Raw genomic sequence first — 24,504 nt, forward strand, 5'->3', positions numbered from 1 at the left:
AATTGTATAGATTTTATAAACAAGAACAAAGTATTCTTTATGAAATATTTAGAATAGGTACAAATGGAAAGAAAAAAGGCATAGCAAAGCAATTTGACATAAGAGAAACAGAATAAATCTAATCTAAATAATCCAATACAATCTAAAAAAGAGAAGCAGTGCCCTAAAGCGGTAGTATACTCCACTATGTGACTTTGATCTAAAGGTAAGCCTATAATCAGGCTTACCTGTAGGTACAATTAAGATCTCCTAAACCTGCACGGTTTAGGAGACATTCAACCTGCATGCAGCCGCTGACGTCTGCGGCGCATGCTCTCTGAAGGTCCGGCGGACCTTCGGAGATCCTTGCCAGATCTTGCTGGAATGTGAAACTCCCGCACATGCGTCATCACGGCTCCGGCCACTCACCGCGCCAGAGCCGCCGAAACAGGAAGAGACGCCAAGGGAGCATGTCAGCTCCCTCAGCGTTGTCCAGACGACTGTGTCGGGGCTTCGTTGTAAGGTAAGTATTTCATAATGAGCTAGTATGCAATGCATACTAGCTCATTATGCCTTTGTCCTGCAGGGTTTTTTTTTTTTTTTTTTCTGAGTATACAACCGCTTCAAGGGCTTATGTTGGCTGGTATTCTTGTAAAATGCTTAATTTGACCTGTGTAGCATTCAGTTCAAACTATACCTCAATAGGACATGCTGCATTGTTTGACAAGAAAACGCTCCGTTTGACCTGCTTTGTATGCGATTACTGAAATTGCTGACCTCCTAAAGATGCTAGTTGTTGGATTGTCATACAGATCCAAAAAAGTTTAATACTTTCTAAAGCACAAACCAAGCACAAGTGAGCAGAATAGGAATTATGACATTACTGGATGCATGCTGTTCTGGATTATTGACTCAGTGATCAACAACGGCAACTTTGTATTTCTTCCAGTGCAGTTTTCCTTTAAACTGGAATGAAATCTAAGGCAAATGTCCATTAACCACTTGCAGACCACCCAATAGGAAATATACTGCTACAGGGGGGCCGCTGTGTGCAGGATCATGTATATGAACAAGATCCTGCACTTCCAGGTACCGTGCGCGAATGCTCGCTCCCGCTGTGATTATACTGTGATAATATTTCTTATTAACCAAAAATATGTAGCAGAATACACATTGGCCTAAACGGATGAAGAAATTCGATTTTTTTATTGGATAGGTTTCATAGCATATATATATATTTTTTTATGGTCAGTCTTTTGTGGTTTATAGGACAAAAAATAAAAAAAATGCAGAGGTGATCAAAATACCACCAAAAGAAAGCTCTATTTGTGGGAGAAAAAAAAAAAAAAAAAAAGACAAATTTTATTTGGGTAGTGTTGCACAACCGTCAGTTAAAGTAACGCAGTGCATGATCGCAAAAAACGGCCTGGTCATGAAGGTGGGGGGGGGGGGGGGGGTGTATCTTCTGGAGCTGAAGTGGTTAAAGCAATAATAAACCCAAAAGCAAATTATATTGCAGCTTACCAATTCTTAAATGCGATGACTGCATTAGTTTTATTTTTTAGACTATCTTTTGATTTTACCCAATAATCTGGCTAGTAAATCTGTTGACTTTCAAAAGAAGTTCTCTTGCATATGTAGCACTTAGAGGGATGAAACAAATCATTAACCACTGACAGGGGTGCTTCCAATGATCAGCATTAATGTAAAACCTTTAACCCAAAAAGGAATAAAACCTGCCTATAAAACGTGGGATGTAATTTGGCTTCAATTTGCTAGTGTATCTAAATATGATTGTAGGTCTAACACTACCCTCCCCCCAGATTACCTATGCTGCTGTCCAAGGTGCCCCTTCATCCAGTGGATGCACTCTAATACAGGGAGTGTGTTACCGGCAAGATCACCAGGTGAAAACAGAGGTGGGGGAACAAAAGAAAACTAACACAGCCATCACATATGACTGGTAAGCTGCAATATAGGACAAGTTTTATTTTGGAGTGAATACTGCATTAAGGCTAAATATTGGTCAGCTATAAAATAAATTAAATAAAGTCTTGGGTATATTAACTACTTCTCATTTAGTCTTGTAGGGGGTAAAGCAGAGGAATAAGTGTACCTTATGCCTTTCTCCAGTGGCAGCCGGCAATCTTCCTTGCTTCAGCCCTGGAATATTTGTGGGCGCACAACCTCATCATGTACAATGTAGGGCCATTGGTGGCTGCTGGACCTGCATTGGTGCATTTAGATGTCCTCGGTGAGGAGGGAGACCCCCAACTGGGAGAAGGGAAGTAGCTTCATAAGATCAATTGTTCATACTGGAACCGGTGGGAATGAAGCTTGTGGGAGCAACAAATAAGGCAGGCAATTCTCTGCATTACACCCTCCTAAACTAAATGAGAAACAATTCACAAATCTAGAGGGGAACAGGGCACTCCAATTAAATTTTTTGTTGAAAAAGCTAGCTGGAATTCAGCATTATTTATGGTGGTTATGTACATGTTGTGAAAAAGAAATGATATTCAAGTCACCTTACCCATGAGCCCAGTTGTTCCCAGATCCTTGTTTCTGGGAAAACTGCGATTTGTCATCATATGTCCATTTACCAGACCGGGCTGCCAATGCTAAAGTCTGAGTAATGACTTTGGGCTCCATGTCAAGAAGCACTGCTCGACTTACAAGTTCTGCAACACAAATCAAAGTGGAGGTATAGTAAAAAAAGGAAGAAAGTTAACAGCACTAAAAAAAAAAAAAAAAAAAAAAAAAAAAAAAACACCTTTAAAAATGGAAACGTACCTCCAGATTCAGTCTCTTCAAAGAATCTATCCTTGGAAACTGTCTGGTAATAGTCATTTTCTTTCTTGGAGCATAGTCCATTGCTACGGAAATCATTGCAGAGGACGTCAAATAATTCATACCCAATTTGGTTTCCACACTGGCCTAATTGCAATGTAATGAATGCCATATCTTTCACTTATCTGCAGCAGGAAAGTTAAACAGAAAAACAAAGGGAAACTACTGAAACATGAAAAACACTGTCAGTACATCACATCTTTTTCTAGAATATTCACAGTTCTAAATTAGCAGTACATGCAGAAATATAAAAACAAAAATAATTCTGAACCCCAAGCAAACATTAAGAATCGTCACTTCATACAATTGTGAATTCCTTTAAGAATAATTCAAATGTATTTTTACATTCCCTTCGTTCTTTTTTGCATACTGCCCTAACTGTTAGTACCACTTGGTTCACTATCCAACTACCAGCAGCTTTTCACCTTTTCATTAAGTTTTAGTGGCTGCTAGCATTGGGGATGGACAGTGTGCCTGTACCTTCTGTCTGCACCAAAATGGCAGGATCGGAATGCGCTACCTGTGGCTCCCCAAGTAAGGAAACACCTGGATTTTACACTAGACCATATTTTGTGCCTTAAATGGCTCATGTGCATGAGACCTTCTGTTGTGTTTAAGGCCAAGTTAAACTTTTCACTAGCTCATGCACCATGATGTCCTGAAAATTGTCATGCCAAATATCTGTAAAATAACGCACCTACATCGCTTTAATGTTTCAGGGTGCTATTCAAAATAAAAAGAACCATGTGACAAGACCTCTGTCATCAGTTTGCGTTAAGAAGATTTTACCTCTTTTCCTGTGGTGCTCCCGGGCTCAGGCTGAACATGCAACCTTCATTTCTGCCACTGTTGGCTTTTGCACCTCTCTAAACTAACAGCCACCCCTGCCAATGGTAAAAATTCTAGAGGAACTATTGTCCACAGAAGTAATTGCATTTGAAAATTGCATGATTTCTTGGCTATTTTTCAGAGAATATGAATGATAACAGAGAAACCTTTCTTTCACTCATGACTCATGGTTAGGGTTTGGCTGAAGCCATTTATTATCAATAAACTGTGTTTACTCTTATTAAATCAGAATGACAACAGAAACTGCCCAAATTACCCTGATCAAAAGTTTACATACCCTGGTGATTTTGGCCTGATAACATGCACACAAGTTGACACAAAGGGGTTTGAATGGCTATTAAAAGGTAAACATCCTCACCCGTCATCTGTTTGCTTGTAATTAGTGTGTGTGTGTATAAAAGGTCAATGAATTTCTGGACTCCTGACAGACCCTTGCATTTTTCACCCAGTGCTGCACTGACGTTTCTGGATTCTGAGTCATGGGGAAAGCAAAAGAATTGTCAAAGGATCTGCGGGAAAAGGTAGTTGAACTGTATACAACAAGAAAGGGATATAAAAAGATATCCAAGGAATTGAAAAACAGATACAAATCACCAGTTCATGCGCTGATCCAAAATTCACATCACAAGCAGGTTGATGGTCCTTTAACCACTTTAATATAGGGCACTTCCCTCCCTTGCTGCCCAGGCCAATTTTCCCCTTTTAGCGCTGTTGCATTTTGAATGACAATTGCGCGGTCATGCAACACTGTACCTACACCAAATTTATGTCATTTTCCCCCCACAAATAGAGCTTTCTTTTGGTGGTATTTGATCACCTGTGGGTTTTTACCTTTTTGCTAAACAAATGAAAAAATACCGAAAAGTTTGAAAAAAAAAAAAAAAAAAAAGTTTTTTTGTTTAGGTTATACAATTTTGTAAATAAATACGTTTTTTCCTGCACTGGTGAGCACTGATGAGACTGCACTGACAGGCACTGATGAGGAGGCACTGATGGGGTGGCACTGATAGGCAGCACTGATAGGCAGCATTGATGACACTGATAGGCGGCACTGATGGGCACTGATAGGCGGCACTGATGGGCACTGACGGGCGGCACCGATGGGCAATAATGGGCACTGGTGGGCGACACTAAAGGATGGGAATGATGGGCACTTGTGGGCAGCACTGATAAGGAGGACACTGGCGGGCAGCACTGATGGGGAAGGCAATGGGGGGCTCCCTGAGCCCTGATTGCCATCCCTGGTTGCCATAGTGGGCATCCCTGGGGTCATGGTGGGCATCCCTGGGGTCATAGTGGTCATCCCTGTTGGATCTAGTGGCATCCCCCCCCCCCCCCGAGGGTCTGCACTGGTAATCAATGATCTGATTACCAGTGCCGACCCCCCCCGTCAGGGGAGCCGCCGATCGGCGCTCCTTTACTCGTGCCTGTCAGGCACAAACTAAGGAAAGCCGATCAACGGCTGTTCCTGTTTTACTATGTGACCAGCCATGATTGGACACGGCTGATCACATGGTAAAGAGCCTCCGTCAGAGGCTCTTTACCGAGATCGGAGATGCAGGGTGTCAGACTGACACCTCGCATCACCGATCGCCGCTCTGTGCGCCCCCGGGGGGCGCCCAGAGCTGTGTTATCCTGCCGCCGTCATAGGACGTCCGGTCAGGATAAAGGCACGTACACACGTACCGATCGTCGGCATACAAACGTCGGCGGACGAAAGATCTGCCGATTGTACGCTTGTTAGTATGGTGCCTCCGACAGCTGTCTGCGCACATTCTGCGGACAAGAGTCTTTCTTGCAAACATTAAAATTTTTGTATGCCGACACCAGAACGGACGATTGTTCGCCAGTCAGTACAGAATTCTGCCGACAGACCGCAGATTTGCAAGACTGGGCATGCTCAGAAAATAAAAAACACAGGGAAAGTTAACCATTACATGACATCACTTCTGCAGTCGGCTGTAGTCGGCGGACAAAATTCTTGGGCAGTCTTTGCACTTTTCAACAGACACCGACATCCCGGGGAGAAAAGACGAACGTTTGTATGCCGACGATCGGTACGTGTGTACGGGGCTTAACACAACCACATTCCCGCCGTCATTTTAATATAGGGCGGGCGGGAAGTGGTTAAAAATTGGGCTTTCAATGTCAGGATGTTGCAGCTCACTTAGAATTAGAACTCCACTGGGCGGTGGACAAAAGTCTATGCAAGAAAAAAAAAAAAACACACAAAGAGCGCACGACCGCCCTAGCATAATACCATTTTATTGAAAGAATACAAGAAGCTAAATAAAATGCAATCTCACATTAGGGAGTAAGATTCAAACATGTTGAAATCGGGGTATAACATTGGTATCCCTCTCGTGGATCGCCGTCATGTGACACCAACAGCCTTCACCTCAAACAGCAGGCAGCGACTTCTGAGTTCTTTTACATCAGCCTCCGAGCATGTAGGCTGGAGTGCGCCTGAGCCTGGACCAGCCAGCGCTGCACCCGATGACGTGAGGGGAACTTCAGAGAACACGAGCGGAAGGGGAGAGAAAGAACCAGTTCACGCCTCTGAAACGCATTGTCAGAGTAACCACCTGTTAGAACAAGGAACCGATGCCCGAACAGGTGGTTACTTTGACAATGCGTTTCGGAGGCGTGGCCTCCTTCAGGGTGACCTGGATCTCTCTCTCCCCCTCCACTCATGTTCCTGAAGTTCCCCTCATGTCATCGGGTGCAGCGCCGGCTGGTCCGGGTGCAGGTGCACTCCAGCCTACATGCTCGGAGGCTGAAGTAAGAGAATCCGGAAGTCACTGCCAGCGGTTTGAGGTAAAGGCTGTTGGTGTAACATGGCGTCGATCCAGGAGAGAGATACCAATGTTATACCACTAATTCAATATGTTTGAATCTTACTCCCAAATGTGAGCTTGCAATTTATTCAGCTTCTTGTATTCCTTCAATAAAAAGGTATTACGCTAGGGCGGTCCTGCGCTCTATATTTTTTCTTGCATCCAAGGAATTGAGAATGCCAATCAGCAGTGTTCAAAGTCTAATCAAGAAGTGGAAAATGAGGGTTTCTGTTGAAACCAAACCACGGTCAGGTAGACCAACTGGGTGTTCAGCCACAACTGCCAGGAAAATTGTTGGGGATGCAAAGAAAAACCCACAAATAACTTCAGGTGAAATACAGGACCCTCTGAAAACATGTGGTGTGTCTGTTTCAAGATGCACAATAAGGAGGCACTTGAAGAAAGATGGGCTGCATGGTCGAGTCGCCAGAAGAAAGCAATTACTATGCAAATTAGGGATGCACCGAAATGAAAATTTTGGGCCGAAACCGAAACCGAAAATGCAGGATGCCCTTGGCCGAAAACCGAAACCGAAACCGAAAATGACTTTTTCCCCCAAAAAAATTTGAAATGGATAGAACAGGGACATAAACCAAAAACAGGCAGCGACGTACACCTACACCTGTCGCTGCCACCCTGTCACAGTATATGTACTGTGATGGGTTGGCAAGAGGTTAATTTAATTACCAATGGTATTTGTATTATGAGGCATGAGGGGTTAATGTATTGTCACTGCTGGTCACTCATCTATTAGTGACTGACCAGTGGCAGGTAATTAACCCCTTTGTGCTGCATTAGTGCAACCAGTGTTAATTAACACTGACACTGGTTGCACTAATGCAGCACAAAAGGGGTTAATTAACTGCCACTGGTCAGTCACTAATAGATGAGTGACCAGCAGTGACAATACATTAACCCCTCATGCCTCATAATACTAATAGCATTGGTAAGCTGCCTCAGCTCCCCTCCCCCCTCCCCCACTGCCTCAGCGTCCTCCTCCTCGGGTGTCCTCTCCTGCATTCAAAAGTCCCGCCTCTGGCCGGCGGCACCGCCTCTCAATGATGTCCCTACTACTCTGTGCATTATGAATGGACATACTAGGCGGGGGGCGGGGCGAGCGGCCGCTATAGAGAGAACTATTGTGATCCTTCACTGTCAGCTCCTCACGTCTATGTATGAATGAGAACTGAACTGAGCTGACACCGGGCGGGGGGGCGGGCGGAGCGGCCGCTATTAGCTGTGACTATGTGAGAGCTTCTCTTCCTTGTCAGCGGAGATACGTGCCTGTCAGGGAAGTGAAGCTCTCACATAGTCACAGCTAATAGCGGCCGCTCCGCCCGCCCCCCCGCCCGGTGTCAGCTCAGTTCAGTTCTCATTCATACATAGACGTGAGGAGCTGACAGTGAAGGATCACAATAGTTCTCTCTATAGCGGCCGCTCGCCCCGCCCCCCGCCTAGTATGTCCATTCATAATGCACAGAGTAGTAGGGACATTATTAAGAGGCGGACGGCCGGCCAGAGGCGGGACTTTTGAAACCTGCCCTGCGCTGCGCTGCGCCCTCCTCCTTCCCCACGGCGGCCATTTTTATTTTCGGCACTGTTAACCCATTATCGGCCGAAATGAGAGAGGCTCATTTTCGGCCGATAATTTCGGTGGCCGAAATTTCGGTGCATCCCTAATGCAAATGCCACAAAGTATCCCGCTTACAATACGCCAAACGTAGATAAGCCTCAAACCTTCTGGCACAAAGTCATAAGTGATGAGTGTTTTTTGGCCACTACATTTGGAGAGGAGTCAAAAAGGCCTATGATGAAAGGTACACCCTCCCTACTGTGTAACACGGAGGTGGATCGCTGATGTTTTGGGGATGCGTGAGCTACAAAAAAGGCACAGAAAATTTGGTCAGAATTGATGGCATGATGAATGCAGTATTTTATAAAAAAATACTGGAGGAAAATTTGCATTCATTAGCCTGTAAGCTGCGCATGGAACGTACTTGGACATTCCAAAATGACAATGATCCTAAACACATGGCCAAGTCAATCTGTCATTGGCTACCGCAGAATAAAGTGAAGGTTCTGGAGTGGCCATCTCAGTCTCCTGACCTCAAAATCATTGAGCCAAACTGGGGAGATCTCAAAACGTGCGGTTCATGCAAGACAGCCCAAGAATTTACAGGAACTGGAGGCTTTTTGTCAGGAAGAATGGGCAGCTTTACCATCTGAGAAGATAAAGAGCCTCATCCACAAATAACACAAAAGTAATTTGGGTAGTTTCTGTTGTCGTTATGATTTAAAAAAAGTGTACACACAGTTGATTGATAATAAATGGCTTCAGTCAAACACTAACCATGAGTATAAGAAAAGTTGTTGTGTTATCATTCATATTCTCTCTGAAAAATGGCCAGGAAATCATAAATACTGCCAGGGTATGTAAATTAAAAGTCAGCAGCTACAGTATTTGTAGCTGCTGACGTTTACATTTTTTTTTTCCCCAGCTGGAACACTGTTTTAACTTAAGAGACTTTGAGAAGCAGCGAAGGTGCTCGCTAACACTAGTGTTTTATGTAACAAATTAACACAGGAGTAAATACCCATTTTCACCACTTGCACTGCACTAAAGCATTGTCACATGCCTTGGTGCACTGCAGTGCTATGCAATGCGAATGCCACCCCAATGCACCCAAAAGTGGAACTTCCGCTCATTTGCTTCCTCCCCCCCTCCGGTGCCACATTTGGCACCTTTCAGGGGGGGAGGAGGGAGGAAGTGGTACCTGCTTTTGACAGGTACCGTTCCCCACTTCCGGGAGACGGCGATGTCCCTCGGATGTTTGGCCCCCTCCTCCTTCCCCCGCTGCTGAGCCAATCTGAATGTGCAGTGCGCTTTGCGCATGCGCATTAGGGACCCACTCGTGAAGCTGTAAGGCTTCACTGCCGGGTTCCCTCACCGGCAATGGCGGCGGCAGCACCCGGTGCTGACATCGCTGGACTCCAGGACAGGTAAGTGTCCTAATATTAAAAGTCAGCAGCTACAGTATGTGTAGCTGCTGACTTTTAATTTTTGGAGGGGGAGAGGGGAGGCTGGAACACCGCTTTAAGAACACACATGCATTTCAATGCACAACAGTAGGGATGGGCTCAGGCGTGTTCGTATCCTAGTCTCAACACATTTGAGCAATCCAACCAGGAAGTCCTCACTCCACACCGCCAATCATGATCTGCCTAGTCAGAGCGTGTGTATGTGCAGGTGCGGGTCGGGAAATGCCTCACTGCCTATGATTGATGGTTTGCAGCGATGGCTTCATGGCGGGATTACTCAGGTGGGTTGGGACTATGATCCTGAACACACCTGAGCCCATCCCTACACCACAACACACATTATACTGGCATTGCACATAAAATGTAGACATTGTCTATTTTTCATGCTTTGAGTTGCATAGCATTCAAAATGATAGAATTTAGGAGGATTACACCACCGGTCAGGATTTTATTGCGGTTTGTGTCCCCATAAAGGGGGATTCGCCCTCTCTTTTTGTCCTGTTTTAACATTACCACAGGGAAAGAAAGAAAAAATTTAAACTTTTGATTTGTCACTAGAACAGGAATACCAGGGAAATCTTCCAACTTGGACACTAGTCCTGGCGACAGCTAGGGATATCTCCTCACGTCTTGTTTTGACTGTGAGACAGAAAAGGAAACCCCCTCCATGGGACACAGGTGGCAAAACACTTAGCAGGATTTATAACCTTCCTTTACAACATAAAAATACAAGGTTTTGCCTTTAGTGCTACTTAAAGTGGAACTTTACACATAACAACTTGCTAAAATAATGTTCTTTAGCAAGGAATATACATTCCACATTATTAATTAATGCTACCAAAATAAGTGTGTGCTGTAAATTGCCTCCGCCATTGTTCCTGTTTCTTCTTACTGGAGGCTGCCATTTTGCTGAAGACCAAAACCCCTGAGCAGAAGTAAATCATAAGGCCCCTTTCACACATAGGTCTGTTTGTCCATTTTTCATCCATCCGTTGACGGATGAAAACGGACATCAATGCATCTCTAGGTAAAAACGGACGACAACGGATGATCATCCATTAACATCTGTTTTCATCCGCTTCCGTCAATGTCCTTTTTTTTTGAACGGATGAATGTCCTATTTTTCATCCATCAAAAAATAGAATTTTTGTAAAAACTTACCGTAAAATTATTTTCTCTGAGTCCTCTGACAGTCGCCGCCCGATGGCATTAGCCTTCACTAATGGGTAATGGCGCACTCTGCAGGAGCAGGCTAGGCAGATAATTGATTATCAGGTTAATACAAAAAACTGCTATACCTCAGCATGCCACTAGGGGGCCATCCCTCAGCCATTATCCAGAACCCAATCTGATATTACCTCAGTTTGTAGCAAGCAGTACCGGAAGGCAACAACCCCCAGATCCAAAAACCAGAGGGGCAGCGACTGTCAGAGGACTCAGAGAAAATAGTTTTATGGTAAGTTCTTACAAAAAATCTATTTTCTCTTACGTCCTCTTGACAGTCCGATGGTATTAGCCTTCACTAATGGGATGTCCCAAAGCAGTGCAGGTATGAGTGGGAAAGCAACGCAACCAATTTAGAAGGTAACGCAAATAGCCGGCCCAGTAACAACCTGAGCCCACAGGAAAAAACTGGAACAAACCCAGAAAAGAACACCCCATAAGGAGGGACAGTAAAAACAATGTCCCCTTGAACAATTGCCGCACTCTAACTTGTGCGGCCAAAAGGAAGCATCTGAAGATGCCAAAACAGCAAGTTTAGAAAACTTTTGAAAAAGTGCACGGACGACCAGGTCGCCACCTTGCACACCTGAGCCACAGACGCCTGATGGCGAAAAGCCCAAGAGACACAAACAGCTCAAGTAGAATGGGCCTTTACTGGGAAAGGAGGAACCTGACCCGTGATGGAAAAGGCCTGAACAATCGTCTGTCTGATTCACACAGAAATGGTCGCACGGGAGGCGCCCGATCCCTTCCGAGGTCCCTCAGGAAAAAGAAATAGAAAATCAGACAATCAGACTGCCGATCGACTCCGTGGCAGACAGGTAGACCTTGACCGCCCGGACCACATCCAGAGAATGCAAGGCAAACTCCTTAGGATGCTAGGATCGTGCACACAAAAAAATTCTCTTCATTGAGGTGGAAAGAAAATAACCACCGTGGAAATAAAAATACTGAGTCAGTCGCAGAACTACCTTATCTCTATGAGGAACCAGATGAGAACGGCAGGACAAGGCCACCAATGCAGACACTCTGCAAACCGACGTGATAGCCACCAGAAAGGCAACTTTCTGTGACAACACAGACAGAGAAATCACTCTGATATTCTCGAAGGGAGGTTTGTTGTAATGCTGACAAAAACCAAATTTAGGTCCCAGGGAAGCAAGAGAGCTCTCCTTGGGGGAGCCAAATGCCGCACCTCTTGAATGAAGGTGCGGACCCAAGAAGGCGACGCCAAAGGTCGTTAAAAAAGGACGGCCAAGGCCGACAACTGACCCAGGACCGTAGTCAGCACCAGAGGCTGATCCACGCCCTTCTGCAGGAAGGCCAAGACCTTCGCCACCGAGAAGGAACGAGGGTGAAACCCATGCACTTCGCACCAAGCAATATACGCTCTCTAGGTGCGGTGAGAAAACTTCCTAGAAGTGGCCTTGCCAACGCTTTAACAAGGTAAGGATGGCCGCCTGAGGAAGACCTCTATCCTTCTGGACCTGGCTTTCAACAGCCATGTCGATAAAGCCAGAAACTGTAAAACAGAATGGAAGATCGGTCCTTGAGATAGAAGATTGTTTTGCAGGGGGAAGCCGCCAGCGGGGTTCGCCGACCATCAGAACAACGTCCGAGTACCAGGCCCGTCCGAAGCCACCAGAATGACCAACATCAGTTTCCGACGCCAATCTGCGGAGGAACCTGGACAACAGTTGAATCAGTGGAAAAGCATACAGTAGCCGAGAGAGGTGCCAAGGCACCACCAACGCGTCCGCGGCGTCTGTCAGAGGAACGCGAGTCCTGGCCACGAACCTTACCACCTCTTTGTGGAGACGGGACGCAAACAAATCCAAGCCCAGGGTCCCCTATTGGGCGCACAGGAGGTGAACCACCTCCAGACGTAGGGACCATTCCCCACGGTCCAAAGTCTGGCAACTAGATAGTCCGCCTGCCATTGTTCCACACCCGGAATGAGAACGGCTGAGAACGCAGGTAGATGCGATTCGGCCCAGGACAGAATCTCGGCCACTCCTGGTGCCCCCTTGGTGATTGACATAAGCCACCGCCGTGGCATTGTCCGTCTGTACCCGCACCGGACACCCCTGAAGCTGAGAGGACCACCGGAAAAGACAAAGCTTGATCGCTCGGAGCTCCAAGACGTTGATCGGTAGCGAAGTCTCCCCCGCCTACCATGTCCCCTGGGCGCAAAGCGTGCCCAGAACTCTTCCCCAGCCCAACAGGCTGGCATCCGTGGTGACAATCGTCCATAATTAAGGTCGGACCGACCGACCCTGTGTCAAGGACTGCGGCCGGAGCCACCACAGGAGATCCGACCGCACCGGATGACTCAAAGAAATACTCCTTTCCAAGGACGGAGGTGTCCTGTCCCACCTGTTCAGGATCTCCGCTTGCAGAGACCTGGTGTGAAATAGAGCAAACGGAACTGCTTCGAAGGCCGAGACCATCAGGCCCAGAACCCGCATGCATGTCCGCAAAGAGGACAGATCGTCGTTCCTGAGAGCTCTGATCTCCTCTCGCAGAGTCCCGAGTTTGTCCTCCAGAAGGAAGACCCGAGATTGAGCAGAGTCCAGGACCATCCCTAGGTACTGGAGACGAGTAGAGAGAGTCAGTGTTGACTTCTGAAAAATGACGGTCCACCCAAACTTCTTAAGTGTCTGAACCTTCACGGCCAAATCACACATGAGTTTGACCATAACAAGAGGTCGTCCAGGCAACCGAGGACCGTAATGCCCCGGAAACGCAGTAAAGCTAGAACCGGAGCCAACACCTTGGTGAAAACCCTGGGAGCCGAAGCGAGACCGGAAGGCAATGCCACGAACTGGTAATGCTCCCCAGCCACCGCAAAGCGGAGACAGCTCTGATGACCCTCGAAAATAGGGATATGGAGATACGCATCTCGCAAGTCGATGGATGCCAGGAAGTCCCCAGACCTCAACGAGGCCATCACCGACCAGATGGATTCCATCCTGAACTCCCCGCACAAGGCAGTCCAGAATCAGACGCACCGTGCCCTCTTTCCTGGGCACCATGAACAGGTTGGAGTAACAAAAAACGTGAAACCATACCCGAAAGGAACGGGTACAATGACTCCATGGGCAAGCAAATCGTGCACAGCCCCCATGAGATCTCTGAGACGATCAGGGGACAGCTGGAGAATGGACGGGAAGAACCTGTCTGCGGGGCGAGATCGAAACTCGATCTTGTATCCTGAACGAATCAGTTTGTGAACCCACCTGTCCTGAATGTCGGACAACCAGGGTTCCTGAAAAGAAAGCAGACGTCCCCCCACCCCGACAACTGGGTGGGCGTCCCTACAGGGAGAGGTGTACTGGGCCTGCCGAACCAGACTGACCAGCTTTTGGCTAACCTGACCACGGCTTCTCGCGGCCACCGGGAATTCGGAAGGGATTACCCTTCTCCTGCGTCCCAAAGGCACGAAAAGCAATCATGTTGAGTCTTGAAGGAGGACCCCCTCCGCGTGCGGGGGGCTTACCCTTGGTGACCTGGGGCAGCCGAGTACTCTTACCTCCCGTGAGCCCCTTAATCAACTCATCTAGAGTTACCCCAAAAAGACGACCCCCCTCATAGGGGACCTCAGACACCGTCTTTTTGGACGCGTGGTCAACCGACCCGCGCTAACCAGGTTAATGAGGTGGATCGCAATCCCCACCGCCTAACGACTGGGTGACTAACGGAGCCACGTCCAAGGCCGCGTCGTACAACGAACATCGCAGTGTGGATGAGCTGATCCTGCTGCGAAGCCACTTGCACCATGTCGCGAGTGCCTAAGAGGCCATCACTGAGGCAAAACACAGGTTTCAACAGGAAAACCCGCCACCAGATAAATGTGGCGGGCAATCGCTTCCACACGCCTATCAGCCGTATCCCTGAATACCGGGAAATCCTCTACAGTACTGGCAGCAAGGTGGACTTATGCAGCCTAGACACAGTGTGATCCCCTGCTTGGGGACACCATCCAACGTTCGTCTATCACCTCCAAAAAACAGAGAGCGGATGGAAAAAATGCTCAGGCACCACCAACATGTGCTAAATGCGCCGCCACTGGCCATTCACAATCTCTGAAAATCATCTGGGCAGGTAAAAAGCCTGACCCGACTCCTGGAGCCTGCGGAACCCGAACAAAACGGACCGCTTACTTGACTGAGCTGGCCCATCGTTAAGATTGAGATGTTCAGTTATGACGGCAATGAGAGCATCCATCGTAGCGCGTTCCCGTGCTACCGAGGAGGAAGATTCCCCCCCCTTCTTTTTCAAAGCGGAGGACCGGGACCCCTCAGGGGGACCATCGTCCGTGGCAACCAATTCAGGCTCAGAGTCAGACGACTGGGAGGGCACAGGCCTTTTTTATGAAGGAGCGTGCCGACATCAGCAGATTCACCTGGGACGCCAAAGTTGCCAGAGCATCAGAAATGGGGGCCATGGGAGAGGATTCAGGTGTACACGAAGCGCCCCCCCCCCCCCCCCACCAAGTCTGCGGGGGATTTATTATCCTGGGAGTCCATTTTTGCCTTAAAATGAAAAAGGGACGCTGGCCCTCTAAATCAGCGGTTCCCGCAGAACCCCACATCTCCCCCCCCCCCCCGCAATCTGCACTAACAGAAAGAGCCCCTGTGAAAACACACTAGTCACAATTAAAAAACGTTTTGGTTGAAAAATGACAGAAGGATTAACAAAAATCCCCAGCCTGTCAGCACATTTTTTACACAGGAGAAAACTGTGAAGGAGGAAGTGACCTCACATCGCTAGAGGCCCAGTCTTCGAGCCCAGACAATAGGTGCCTATTGAAGTCAATGACAAAAGTCACAGGGAAAATGGCCGCTTGCCCTTACTAGGCATGTTGCCCACATCCAAGGTGGCGCCCGACCGGTGCAGGACCCAAATATGGCAGCTGTCCCTACACAGAGCTTAGATTCTGCCCACCATAAAACATGGCGGCCGCCCCAAACGGCGGAAAAATAAGTGTACAATCACATTCTGGTCAACATCAGGGACCCCAGAGAGCCCCCGGCAGCACCCCATACAGCGCCCCCAGCGGGAGCAGGGAGGGAAGGAAAACCCACAACCCGGCCACAAGGGGGATTGTACAGAGACCACCAGCCCTGCTATCCCCTAGAAGCGGGCACCACTCAAGATACGGGAGACCTCCCACCCTAAGTGGGGGTGCCGTCAGCCATGGAGGGACGCTGGCAACACGCGGTCGATCCAGGTTGAGACATCCTCAGGGAAGCACAGCTCCGCAGGCTCGTCCCCATATGGAGGGGCACTGTCGTTGCGAGGCCTGGGCGTACCAATAACCTGTGAGGCTCGATGGCAGGCTGGGACTCCATAAGGATCTAATGATACCCAGTCTGAGGCCCAGCTCTGCAGTCACTTGTAGTCCTCCAGGAAAGGAATCCCTGACTAACTAGTGATAGTGAGAGAAAATAAAAATCTATTGTGTAAAGAAAAAACACAAATTCAGAAAAAAACAAAGAAAGCAGAGACTCTAGGTCTCAGCAGGGAAGGCATAGCTTTACTCCTGACACTAGGCAGCTTCAAACTGAGGCAATATCAGATTGGGTTCTGGATAATGGCTGAGGGATGGCCCCCTAGTGGCGTGCTGAGGTATAACGGTTTTTTGTATTACCTGATAATCAATTATCTGCCTAGCCTGCTCCTGCAGAGTGTGCCATTACCCAATAGTGAAGGCTAATACCATCGGGCAGCGACCGTCAGAGGACGTAAGAGAAAAACGGATCGGATGAAAAAACGGATGTTAACAGACAAACGGTCCGTTTTTCATCTGTTTTTTTGCATTGGAAGTGGATGTAAGAAAAAAAAAAAACGGATGAAAAACCGGACGACAAATGGATGAAAAACTGATACATTTTGACGTGACTGAACTGATGAACTGAACGGACCGTATGTGTGAAAGGGGCCTACAGCAGAACTAAACCCGTCTATTTAAAGTGGAGTTCCACCCAAAAGTGGAACTTCCGCTTAGGGAGTCCTGACCCCCTGACATGCCACATTTGGCATGTAATTCCTAGTTTTGACAGGTACCCGCTCCCACTTCCGCTCGGAGCGCCGCGGCGCCCTGAACGGAAGTTCTCCTCTCCCCCTCCCTCCCTGCAATCTTCTGAGACACGTCAGAGGTCCCAGAAGATTGCCGGCCAATCACGGCGCGCAGCGCGACTCGCGCATGCGCAGTGGGTACCCGGCTGTGAAGCCGCAAACTGTCACAGCCGGGTGCCCACAGCAGTGATGCCGGCGCCGAGGGAGAGGATCGAGGCTTCGGGCGGCCGCATCGCTGGACCGTTGGACAGGTGAGTGAATGGCTGGAACTCCGCTTTAATTGTTACAAAAAAAAAAAAAAAACCTGTTACATTCCTGGAATGCCAGAATTGCTAACTGTCAAATTTGCTTGTATCCTCAACCAAACTGTCTGATCATCAAATGGTTGGGGTCATAACTGATCACATGTGCAGTACCATGGCAGTTACAAATCAACCAGAAGCAGCTTCCTTGGCTGTAAAGGATAAGAGAGTTTAATTCCACTTTAAAGGCTGTCAGCAGATTGGCCTCTACAAAAATTCAGCAGCACCTATAAAATAGAGAGCAACTGAGAATGTGCAGAGCAGGGTGAGACAGTGTATGACTTGATTTTATACAGTATATGCAATGACAGTTAAACCTTGAATTACGAGCATAATTTGTTCCGGAAATGGGCTTGTAATCCAAAACACACTCATATCAAAGCGAATTTCCCCATAAGAGCTAATGGAAACTCAGATACAGGCGGTCACTGGGTTACAAACATCCAACTTACAAAAGGAGGGAGACAACAGGAAGTGAGAGGAAATCTCCCCCTAGGAAGGGAAATTCACTCCTGTAAGAGTTGTCATGGGAAAAAGGTGTCTCCACTGAAGCTTTATCACCAATCCGTCTTTCCACAATAACCCAAAATTTTCAAAATTCAATTGTCACAGGAACAGAAAGTGAGGTGAAATCTTCACAGGAGCACAGACAGCCAAACAAATGTTACAGGGGTGCTAACCATTACCTATGCTATCCAAAAAACTATTATTTTGGCTAGAGTTACACTTAAAAATGCACGTGTTCCCACTTACAAGCAAATTCAACTTAAAGCGGTTGTATCCTCAAAAAAAATAAATAAATAACTGCAGGACAAAGGCATAACAAGCTAGTATGCATTGCATACTAGCTCATTATAAAATACTTTCCTTAGAACGAAGCCCGGACATCACTGAGGCAGCTGACATCTTCCCTTGGCGTCTCTTCTGGGTTCAGCGGCTACGGCGCTGTGAGTGGCCTGAGCCACGATGACATCACTCCCGCGCACGCGCGTGGGAGTTCACTTTCCGACAAGGAGCTCTGAAGGTTCGCGGAACCTTCAGAGTGTATGTGCCGCTAGTGTCAGCGGCTGCATGCAGGGTGACTATCTCCTAAACTGTGCAGGTTTAGGAGGTAATAATTTTACCTACAGGTAAGCCTTATTATAGGCTTAACTGTAGGAAAAGTTAAAAAGTGGAGTATACTACCGCTTTAAGAACAAACCTACAGACCCTATCTTGTTTGTACCTAGGGACTGCCTGTAATTTGTTCCACAATCATTTATTCATAAATCCTTCAGTTTATAATCCATATAAAAAGATTAGGGATGCACCGAAATTATCGGCCGAAAATGAGCCTATCTCATTTCAGCCGATAATGGGTTAACATTGCCGAAAATAAATATGGCCGCCGTGGGGAAGGAGGAGGGCGCAGCGCAGTGCAGGTTTTAAAAGTCCCGCTCTGGCCGGCCGTCCGCCTCTCAATGACGTCCCTACTACGATCTGTGCATTATGAATGGACATACCAGGCGGGGGGGGGGGGGGGGGGGGCGAGCGGCCGCTATATAGAGAGAACTAATGTAATCCATCCCTGTCAGCTCAGCACGACTGTGTGTGAATGAGAACAGAACTGAGCTGACACCGGGCGGGGGGGGGTGGGCGGAGCGGCCGCTATTAGCTGTAACTATGTGAGAGCTTCACTTCCCAGTCAGCGGAGATACATGCCTGACAGGGAAGTGAAGCTCTCACATAGTTACAGCTAATAGCGGCTGCTCCGCCCGCCCCCCCGCCCGGTGTCAGCTCAGTTCTGTTCTCATTCACACACAGTCGTGCTGAGCTGACAGGGATGGATCACATTAGTTCTATCTATAGCGGCCGCTCGCCCCGCCCCCCCGCCTGGTATGTCACTTCATAATGCACAGATCGTAGTAGGGACGTCATTGAGAGGCGGTGCCGCCGGCCAGGGGCGGGACTTTTGAATGAAGGACACCCGAGGAGGGGGACGCTGAGGTGGGGGGGGGGGGAGCTGAGGCAGCTTACCAATGGTATTTGTATTATGAAGCATGAGGGGTTAATGTATTGTCACTGCTGGTCACTCATCTATTAGTGACCGACCAGTGGCAGGTAATTAACCCCTTTGTGCTGCATTAGTGCAACCAGTATTAGTGTTAATTAACACTGGTTGCACTGATACTGGTTGCACTAATGCAGCAAAAAGGGCTTAATTACCTGCCACTGGTCGGTCACTAATAGATGAGTGACCAGCAGTGACAATACATTAACCCCTCATGCTTCATAATACTAATACCATTGGTAATTAAATTAACCTCTTGCCAACCCATCACAGTACATATACTGTGACAGGGTGGCAGTGACAGCTGTACTTCACTGCCCGTTTTTGGTGTATGCCCCTCTTCTATCCATTTTAAAAAATTTTGGGGGAAAAAGTCATTTTCGGTTTTCGGCCAAGGGCATCCTGCATTTTCGGTTTCGGTCCAAAATTTTCATTTCGGTGCATCCCTAAAAAAAGATTGTAGCAATGTGAGGCTGTGTAACCATAAAATGTCCATCCAAATGGCAGCCTCCACAAGGGGATTAGAAGCAAAATCCAGCCTACAGTGTATAAAAGAGGAGAGAGGCGCCTCTAAGTGTAGCAATATGGATACATTTAATGAAGGTACAACATTTAGTAACTCACATGGTTGATGATTAAAGGAGGCACATCTAAGTATGCAGGCATCCGGGGTAAAGTTGTCCACATAGACCATCCTGCGCACTGCCGGCTCTCACCACCGTCAGCCTGCAGTCATGACCGGAAAGACTTCCCTGCAGTAGAGCGATCAGAAAGCGAGGCTTGAAGAGCTTGTGGAGCGCAGTGTGGAAGGGATGACGTCCATATGGACAGCTTTACCCCGGATGCCTGCATACTTCGATGTGCATGTTTTATTCGTCAACCATGTGAGTTGCTAAATGATGTAGCTTCATTAGGTGCAACCATATTGCTACACTGACAGCCCATTCAGACTGGCGCGATCCGACTTTGTGGGGCGACCTGTGAAGTCGCGGTGCACAGCGTGCACCGCGACTTCTGCGCGACTTGCCCGGACTTCATATAATTTAAGTCAATGCAAGTCGCCCCAAAGTAGTACAGGACCCTTTTTCTAAAGTTGGAGCGACTTGTGTCGCTCCTATTAGAATGGCTCCTGTGCTAATCAATGGCGAGCGACCGAGCGCGACTTGTCAGGCTGACAAGTCGTGCTAGTCTGAATGGACCCTTAGAGGCACCTCTCTTTTCTTTTATACTCAGTTATGACATGACACTACTCGCATTTCAACACATTGCTTATTTATCAAGTCAAAATGTAGAAAAAGAAAAAATAGAAAATTTTTACTTGTCTTGCAAAACACTCTCAAACCAAGTTACTCTTAATCCAAGGTTTTACTGTATTTTTAATGTTTTACATAGCCATACCTGCAAAAGGGGCCAACCTGAAGTCATTTGGCAGGACTACATTTTCAGACTAAATTCCCACTTTAAAATAAAAATGACCAATTCAAAAGCCTCCCTTGTTTCCTCACCAGTGCCCCCAGATAAATACAGCCATAGCGTCCGACCCTCCAATAATGAAATCCTTCGGCTGGTGTGTTTTCTTCTTTCTCCAGCCTCTCATAACAAAAAAAAAAAAAACAGCTTTCTGATCCCCTGTGCTTCCTGCTTCGGAGAACAGACGTTTAAACTGTCCGCCCCCAACACTCAGCACTAGGTGGCAGCCTTGTCTTCGTGTATGTCTTCACTTCCAGGGGCCATTTTGGTGAAGCCAACACAGCCAGTTTCCCCCAATTCCTTTTAGCCTTTCATTTCAATTAATACAATGAAGTATGCACTATAGTTTTTATAGCAAATATTGCTGGTAGATGCTTTATTCACCTGTTCCGCCGTAGCTATGCCCTACCGTTTTATTTGTAATATTTGGGGAATAGACGGTACTTTGTGGTCACGAGGTGTTCCAGCTGTGGAATTATCACACGGTACGGTCTCCTTGAGAGAACAGCTAGTAACGTTAGCGCCGTAGTCAAGGCAAAGGCCGTAAACTACGCATGCGCTTCATCTAACTGCACCGCCTCTCTGTCGCGGCCTTTCCCGATCCGTGTGTGCGCGCGCGCCCTGTGAAGGGAGCGCGTACGCAGCGGACCTGGGAAGTGGCGACGCGCAGACTGGAGCCGTCGCGTTACAACGTCCGGTGATGGCGGCCGTGTGTAGGAACCCATGAGGCGGGGAAACGGAGCACCGTATCGCGGTGGGGGGAAACAGAGGACGTCCGAGGCTATGGCGGGCGTGTTTGACATAGACCTGGACCAACCAGAGGACGCCATTTCGGACGACGAGTTGGAGGACGGGGTGAGTAGGGGCCTGTAGAAAGGGGAACAGGCCTTGAGCCGGGTAGGTGAGAAGTGAGCCGGGTACCCGCATATTGTCTTCGTGTGATTTGCTTAGAGGCAGGAGGCTGTAATGAGAAACGTCAGCAAATCGACGTCCCCTCTGTACAAGTTTAGGATGGAAGTACGGTGTAGTGCTATGTGCGGGTCTGCTACAGGAAGTGGCACGGACGGTCACTATACAGTCATTAAGATCTGCCAAAGTTGTTATACCAGGGGCCTAACTTGTCTAACCAGTTAAGCTGTATCCAGCCGGGCAAGTTCTTGCACTACCTAGTTTCTGGTCAAATTGTAATGTGTGTTGTGAGCTTAAAGCGGAGTTCCACCCTGAATTTTTTTTTTTACCTAAAAATACCCCTGGGACAGCCAGGGCTAGTGCATTTAACCACTTCAATACAGGGCACTTTCCTCCCTTCCTGCCCAGGCCAATTTTCCCCTTTTAGCGCTGTTGCATTTTGTATGACAATTGCGCGGTCATGCAACACTGCCTACACCAAATTTGTAATCCCCCCCCCCCCCACAAATAGAGCTTTCTTTTGGTGGTATTTGATCACCTCTGGGTTTTTTTCCTTTTTGCTAAACAAAAAAAGACCGAAAAGTTTGAAAAAAAAAAAAAGTTTTTTTGTTTGTTATACAATTTTTTGTAAATAAGTTTTTTCCTGCACTGATGGGGTGGCACTGATATGCAGCATTGGTGGGCACTGATGGGCGGCACTGGTGGGCGACACTGAAATCTGGCAATGGTGGGCAGCACTGATAGGGAGTTCACTGGTGGGCAGCACTGATAGGGAGTTCACTGGTGGGCAGCACTGATAGGGAGTTCACTGGTGGGCAGCACTGATAGGGAGTTCACTGGTGGGCAGCACTGATAGGGAGTTCACTGGTGGGCAGCACTGATAGGGAGTTCACTGGTGGGCAGCACTGATAGGGAGTTCACTGGTGGGCAGCACTGATAGGGAGTTCACTGGTGGGCAGCACTGATAGGGAGTTCACTGGTGGGCAGCACTGATAGGGAGTTCACTGGTGGGCAGCACTGATAGGGAGTTCACTGGTGGGCAGCACTGATAGGGAGTTCACTGGTGGGCAGCACTGATAGGGAGTTCACTGGTGGGCAGCACTGATAGGGAGTTCACTGGTGGGCAGCACTGATAGGGAGTTCACTGGTGGGCAGCACTGATAGGGAGTTCACTGGTGGGCAGCACTGATAGGGAGTTCACTGGTGGGCAGCACTGATAGGGAGTTCACTGGTGGGCAGCACTGATAGGGAGTTCACTGGTGGGCAGCACTGATAGGGAGTTCACTGGTGGGCAGCACTGATAGGGAGTTCACTGGTGGGCAGCACTGATAGGGAGTTCACTGGTGGGCAGCACTGATAGGGAGTTCACTGGTGGGCAGCACTGATAGGGAGTTCACTGGTGGGCAGCACTGATAGGGAGTTCACTGGTGGGCAGCACTGATAGGGAGTTCACTGGTGGGCAGCACTGATAGGGAGTTCACTGGTGGGCAGCACTGATAGGGAGTTCACTGGTGGGCAGCACTGATAGGGAGTTCACTGGTGGGCAGCACTGATAGGGAGTTCACTGGTGGGCAGCACTGATAGGGAGTTCACTGGTGGGCAGCACTGATAGGGAGTTCACTGGTGGGCAGCACTGATAGGGAGTTCACTGGTGGGCAGCACTGATAGGGAGTTCACTGGTGGGCAGCACTGATAGGGAGTTCACTGGTGGGCAGCACTGATAGGGAGTTCACTGGTGGGCAGCACTGATAGGGAGTTCACTGGTGGGCAGCACTGATAGGGAGTTCACTGGTGGGCAGCACTGATAGGGAGTTCACTGGTGGGCAGCACTGATAGGGAGTTCACTGGTGGGCAGCACTGATAGGGAGTTCACTGGTGGGCAGCACTGATAGGGAGTTCACTGGTGGGCAGCACTGATAGGGAGTTCACTGGTGGGCAGCACTGATAGGGAGTTCACTGGTGGGCAGCACTGATAGGGAGTTCACTGGTGGGCAGCACTGATAGGGAGTTCACTGGTGGGCAGCACTGATAGGGAGTTCACTGGTGGGCAGCACTGATAGGGAGTTCACTGGTGGGCAGCACTGATAGGGAGTTCACTGGTGGGCAGCACTGATAGGGAGTTCACTGGTGGGCAGCACTGATAGGGAGTTCACTGGTGGGCAGCACTGATAGGGAGTTCACTGGTGGGCAGCACTGATAGGGAGTTCACTGGTGGGCAGCACTGATAGGGAGTTCACTGGTGGGCAGCACTGATAGGGAGTTCACTGGTGGGCAGCACTGATAGGGAGTTCACTGGTGGGCAGCACTGATAGGGAGTTCACTGGTGGGCAGCACTGATAGGGAGTTCACTGGTGGGCAGCACTGATGGGGAGCCCTGAGCCCTGATTGCCATCCCTGGTGGCCATAGTGGGCATCCCTGGGGTCATGGGTGGGCATCCATGGTGGTTCTAGTGGCATCCCCCCCCCCGAGGGTCTGCACTGGTAATCAATGATCTGATTACCAGTGCTGACCCCCCCCCCCCCCGTCAGGGGAGCCGCCAATCGGCGCTCCTTTACTCGTGCCTGTCAGGCACGAACTAAGGAAAGCCGATCAACGGCTGTTCCTGTTTACTATGTGACCAGCTGTGATTGGACACGGCTGATCACATGGTAAAGAGCCTACGTCAGAGGCTCTTTACCGAGATCGGAGATGCAGGGTGTCAGGCTGACACCTCGCATCACCGATCGCCGCTCTGCGCGCCCCCGGGGGACGCGCAGAGCTGTATTATCCTGCCGCCGTCATATGACGTCCGGTCAGGATAATACAACCACATTCCCACCGTCAATCTGTTATAGGGCGGGAAGTGGTTAAGCAACGATAGCCTCTGAACTGTCCTGTTTCACTTACCTTTTAGAAGAAATACCTTGAAAATGT

General features: G+C 48.4%; 2 protein-coding genes across 3 annotated transcripts in view; one reads left to right on the plus strand and one right to left on the minus strand.

Annotated features, from left to right (window-relative positions):
- TUBD1 (tubulin delta 1) overlaps window positions 1-20,735 on the minus strand; it is an 80,114-nt gene extending 59,379 nt beyond the window's left edge. Inside the window, exons 1-3 of one of the 2 annotated variants that reach the window (XM_082245793.1) lie at window positions 20,717-20,735; window positions 2,773-2,954; window positions 2,513-2,660 (exon numbers count right to left, since the gene is read on the minus strand). In XM_082245793.1, the coding sequence (XP_082101919.1) occupies window positions 2,513-2,660; window positions 2,773-2,941 (317 nt within the window). In that variant the 5' untranslated portion in view covers window positions 2,942-2,954; window positions 20,717-20,735. Of the gene's footprint in view, window positions 1-2,512; window positions 2,661-2,772; window positions 2,955-20,609 lie in introns of both variants that reach the window. The other variant, XM_082245792.1, reaches the window with a different exon arrangement.
- A 559-nt stretch (window positions 20,736-21,294) lies between these two features.
- Window positions 21,295-24,504, plus strand: part of RPS6KB1 (ribosomal protein S6 kinase B1) — a 104,738-nt gene continuing 101,528 nt past the window's right edge. Inside the window, exon 1 of the mRNA XM_082245710.1 lies at window positions 21,295-21,536. Within this exon, the coding sequence (XP_082101836.1) occupies window positions 21,405-21,536 (132 nt within the window). The 5' untranslated portion in view covers window positions 21,295-21,404. The remainder of the gene's footprint in view (window positions 21,537-24,504) is intronic.

Source organism: Pelophylax lessonae (genome assembly GCF_965119305.1).
Source record: "Pelophylax lessonae genome assembly, chromosome: 2".
Taxonomy (NCBI): Eukaryota; Metazoa; Chordata; class Amphibia; order Anura; family Ranidae; genus Pelophylax; species Pelophylax lessonae.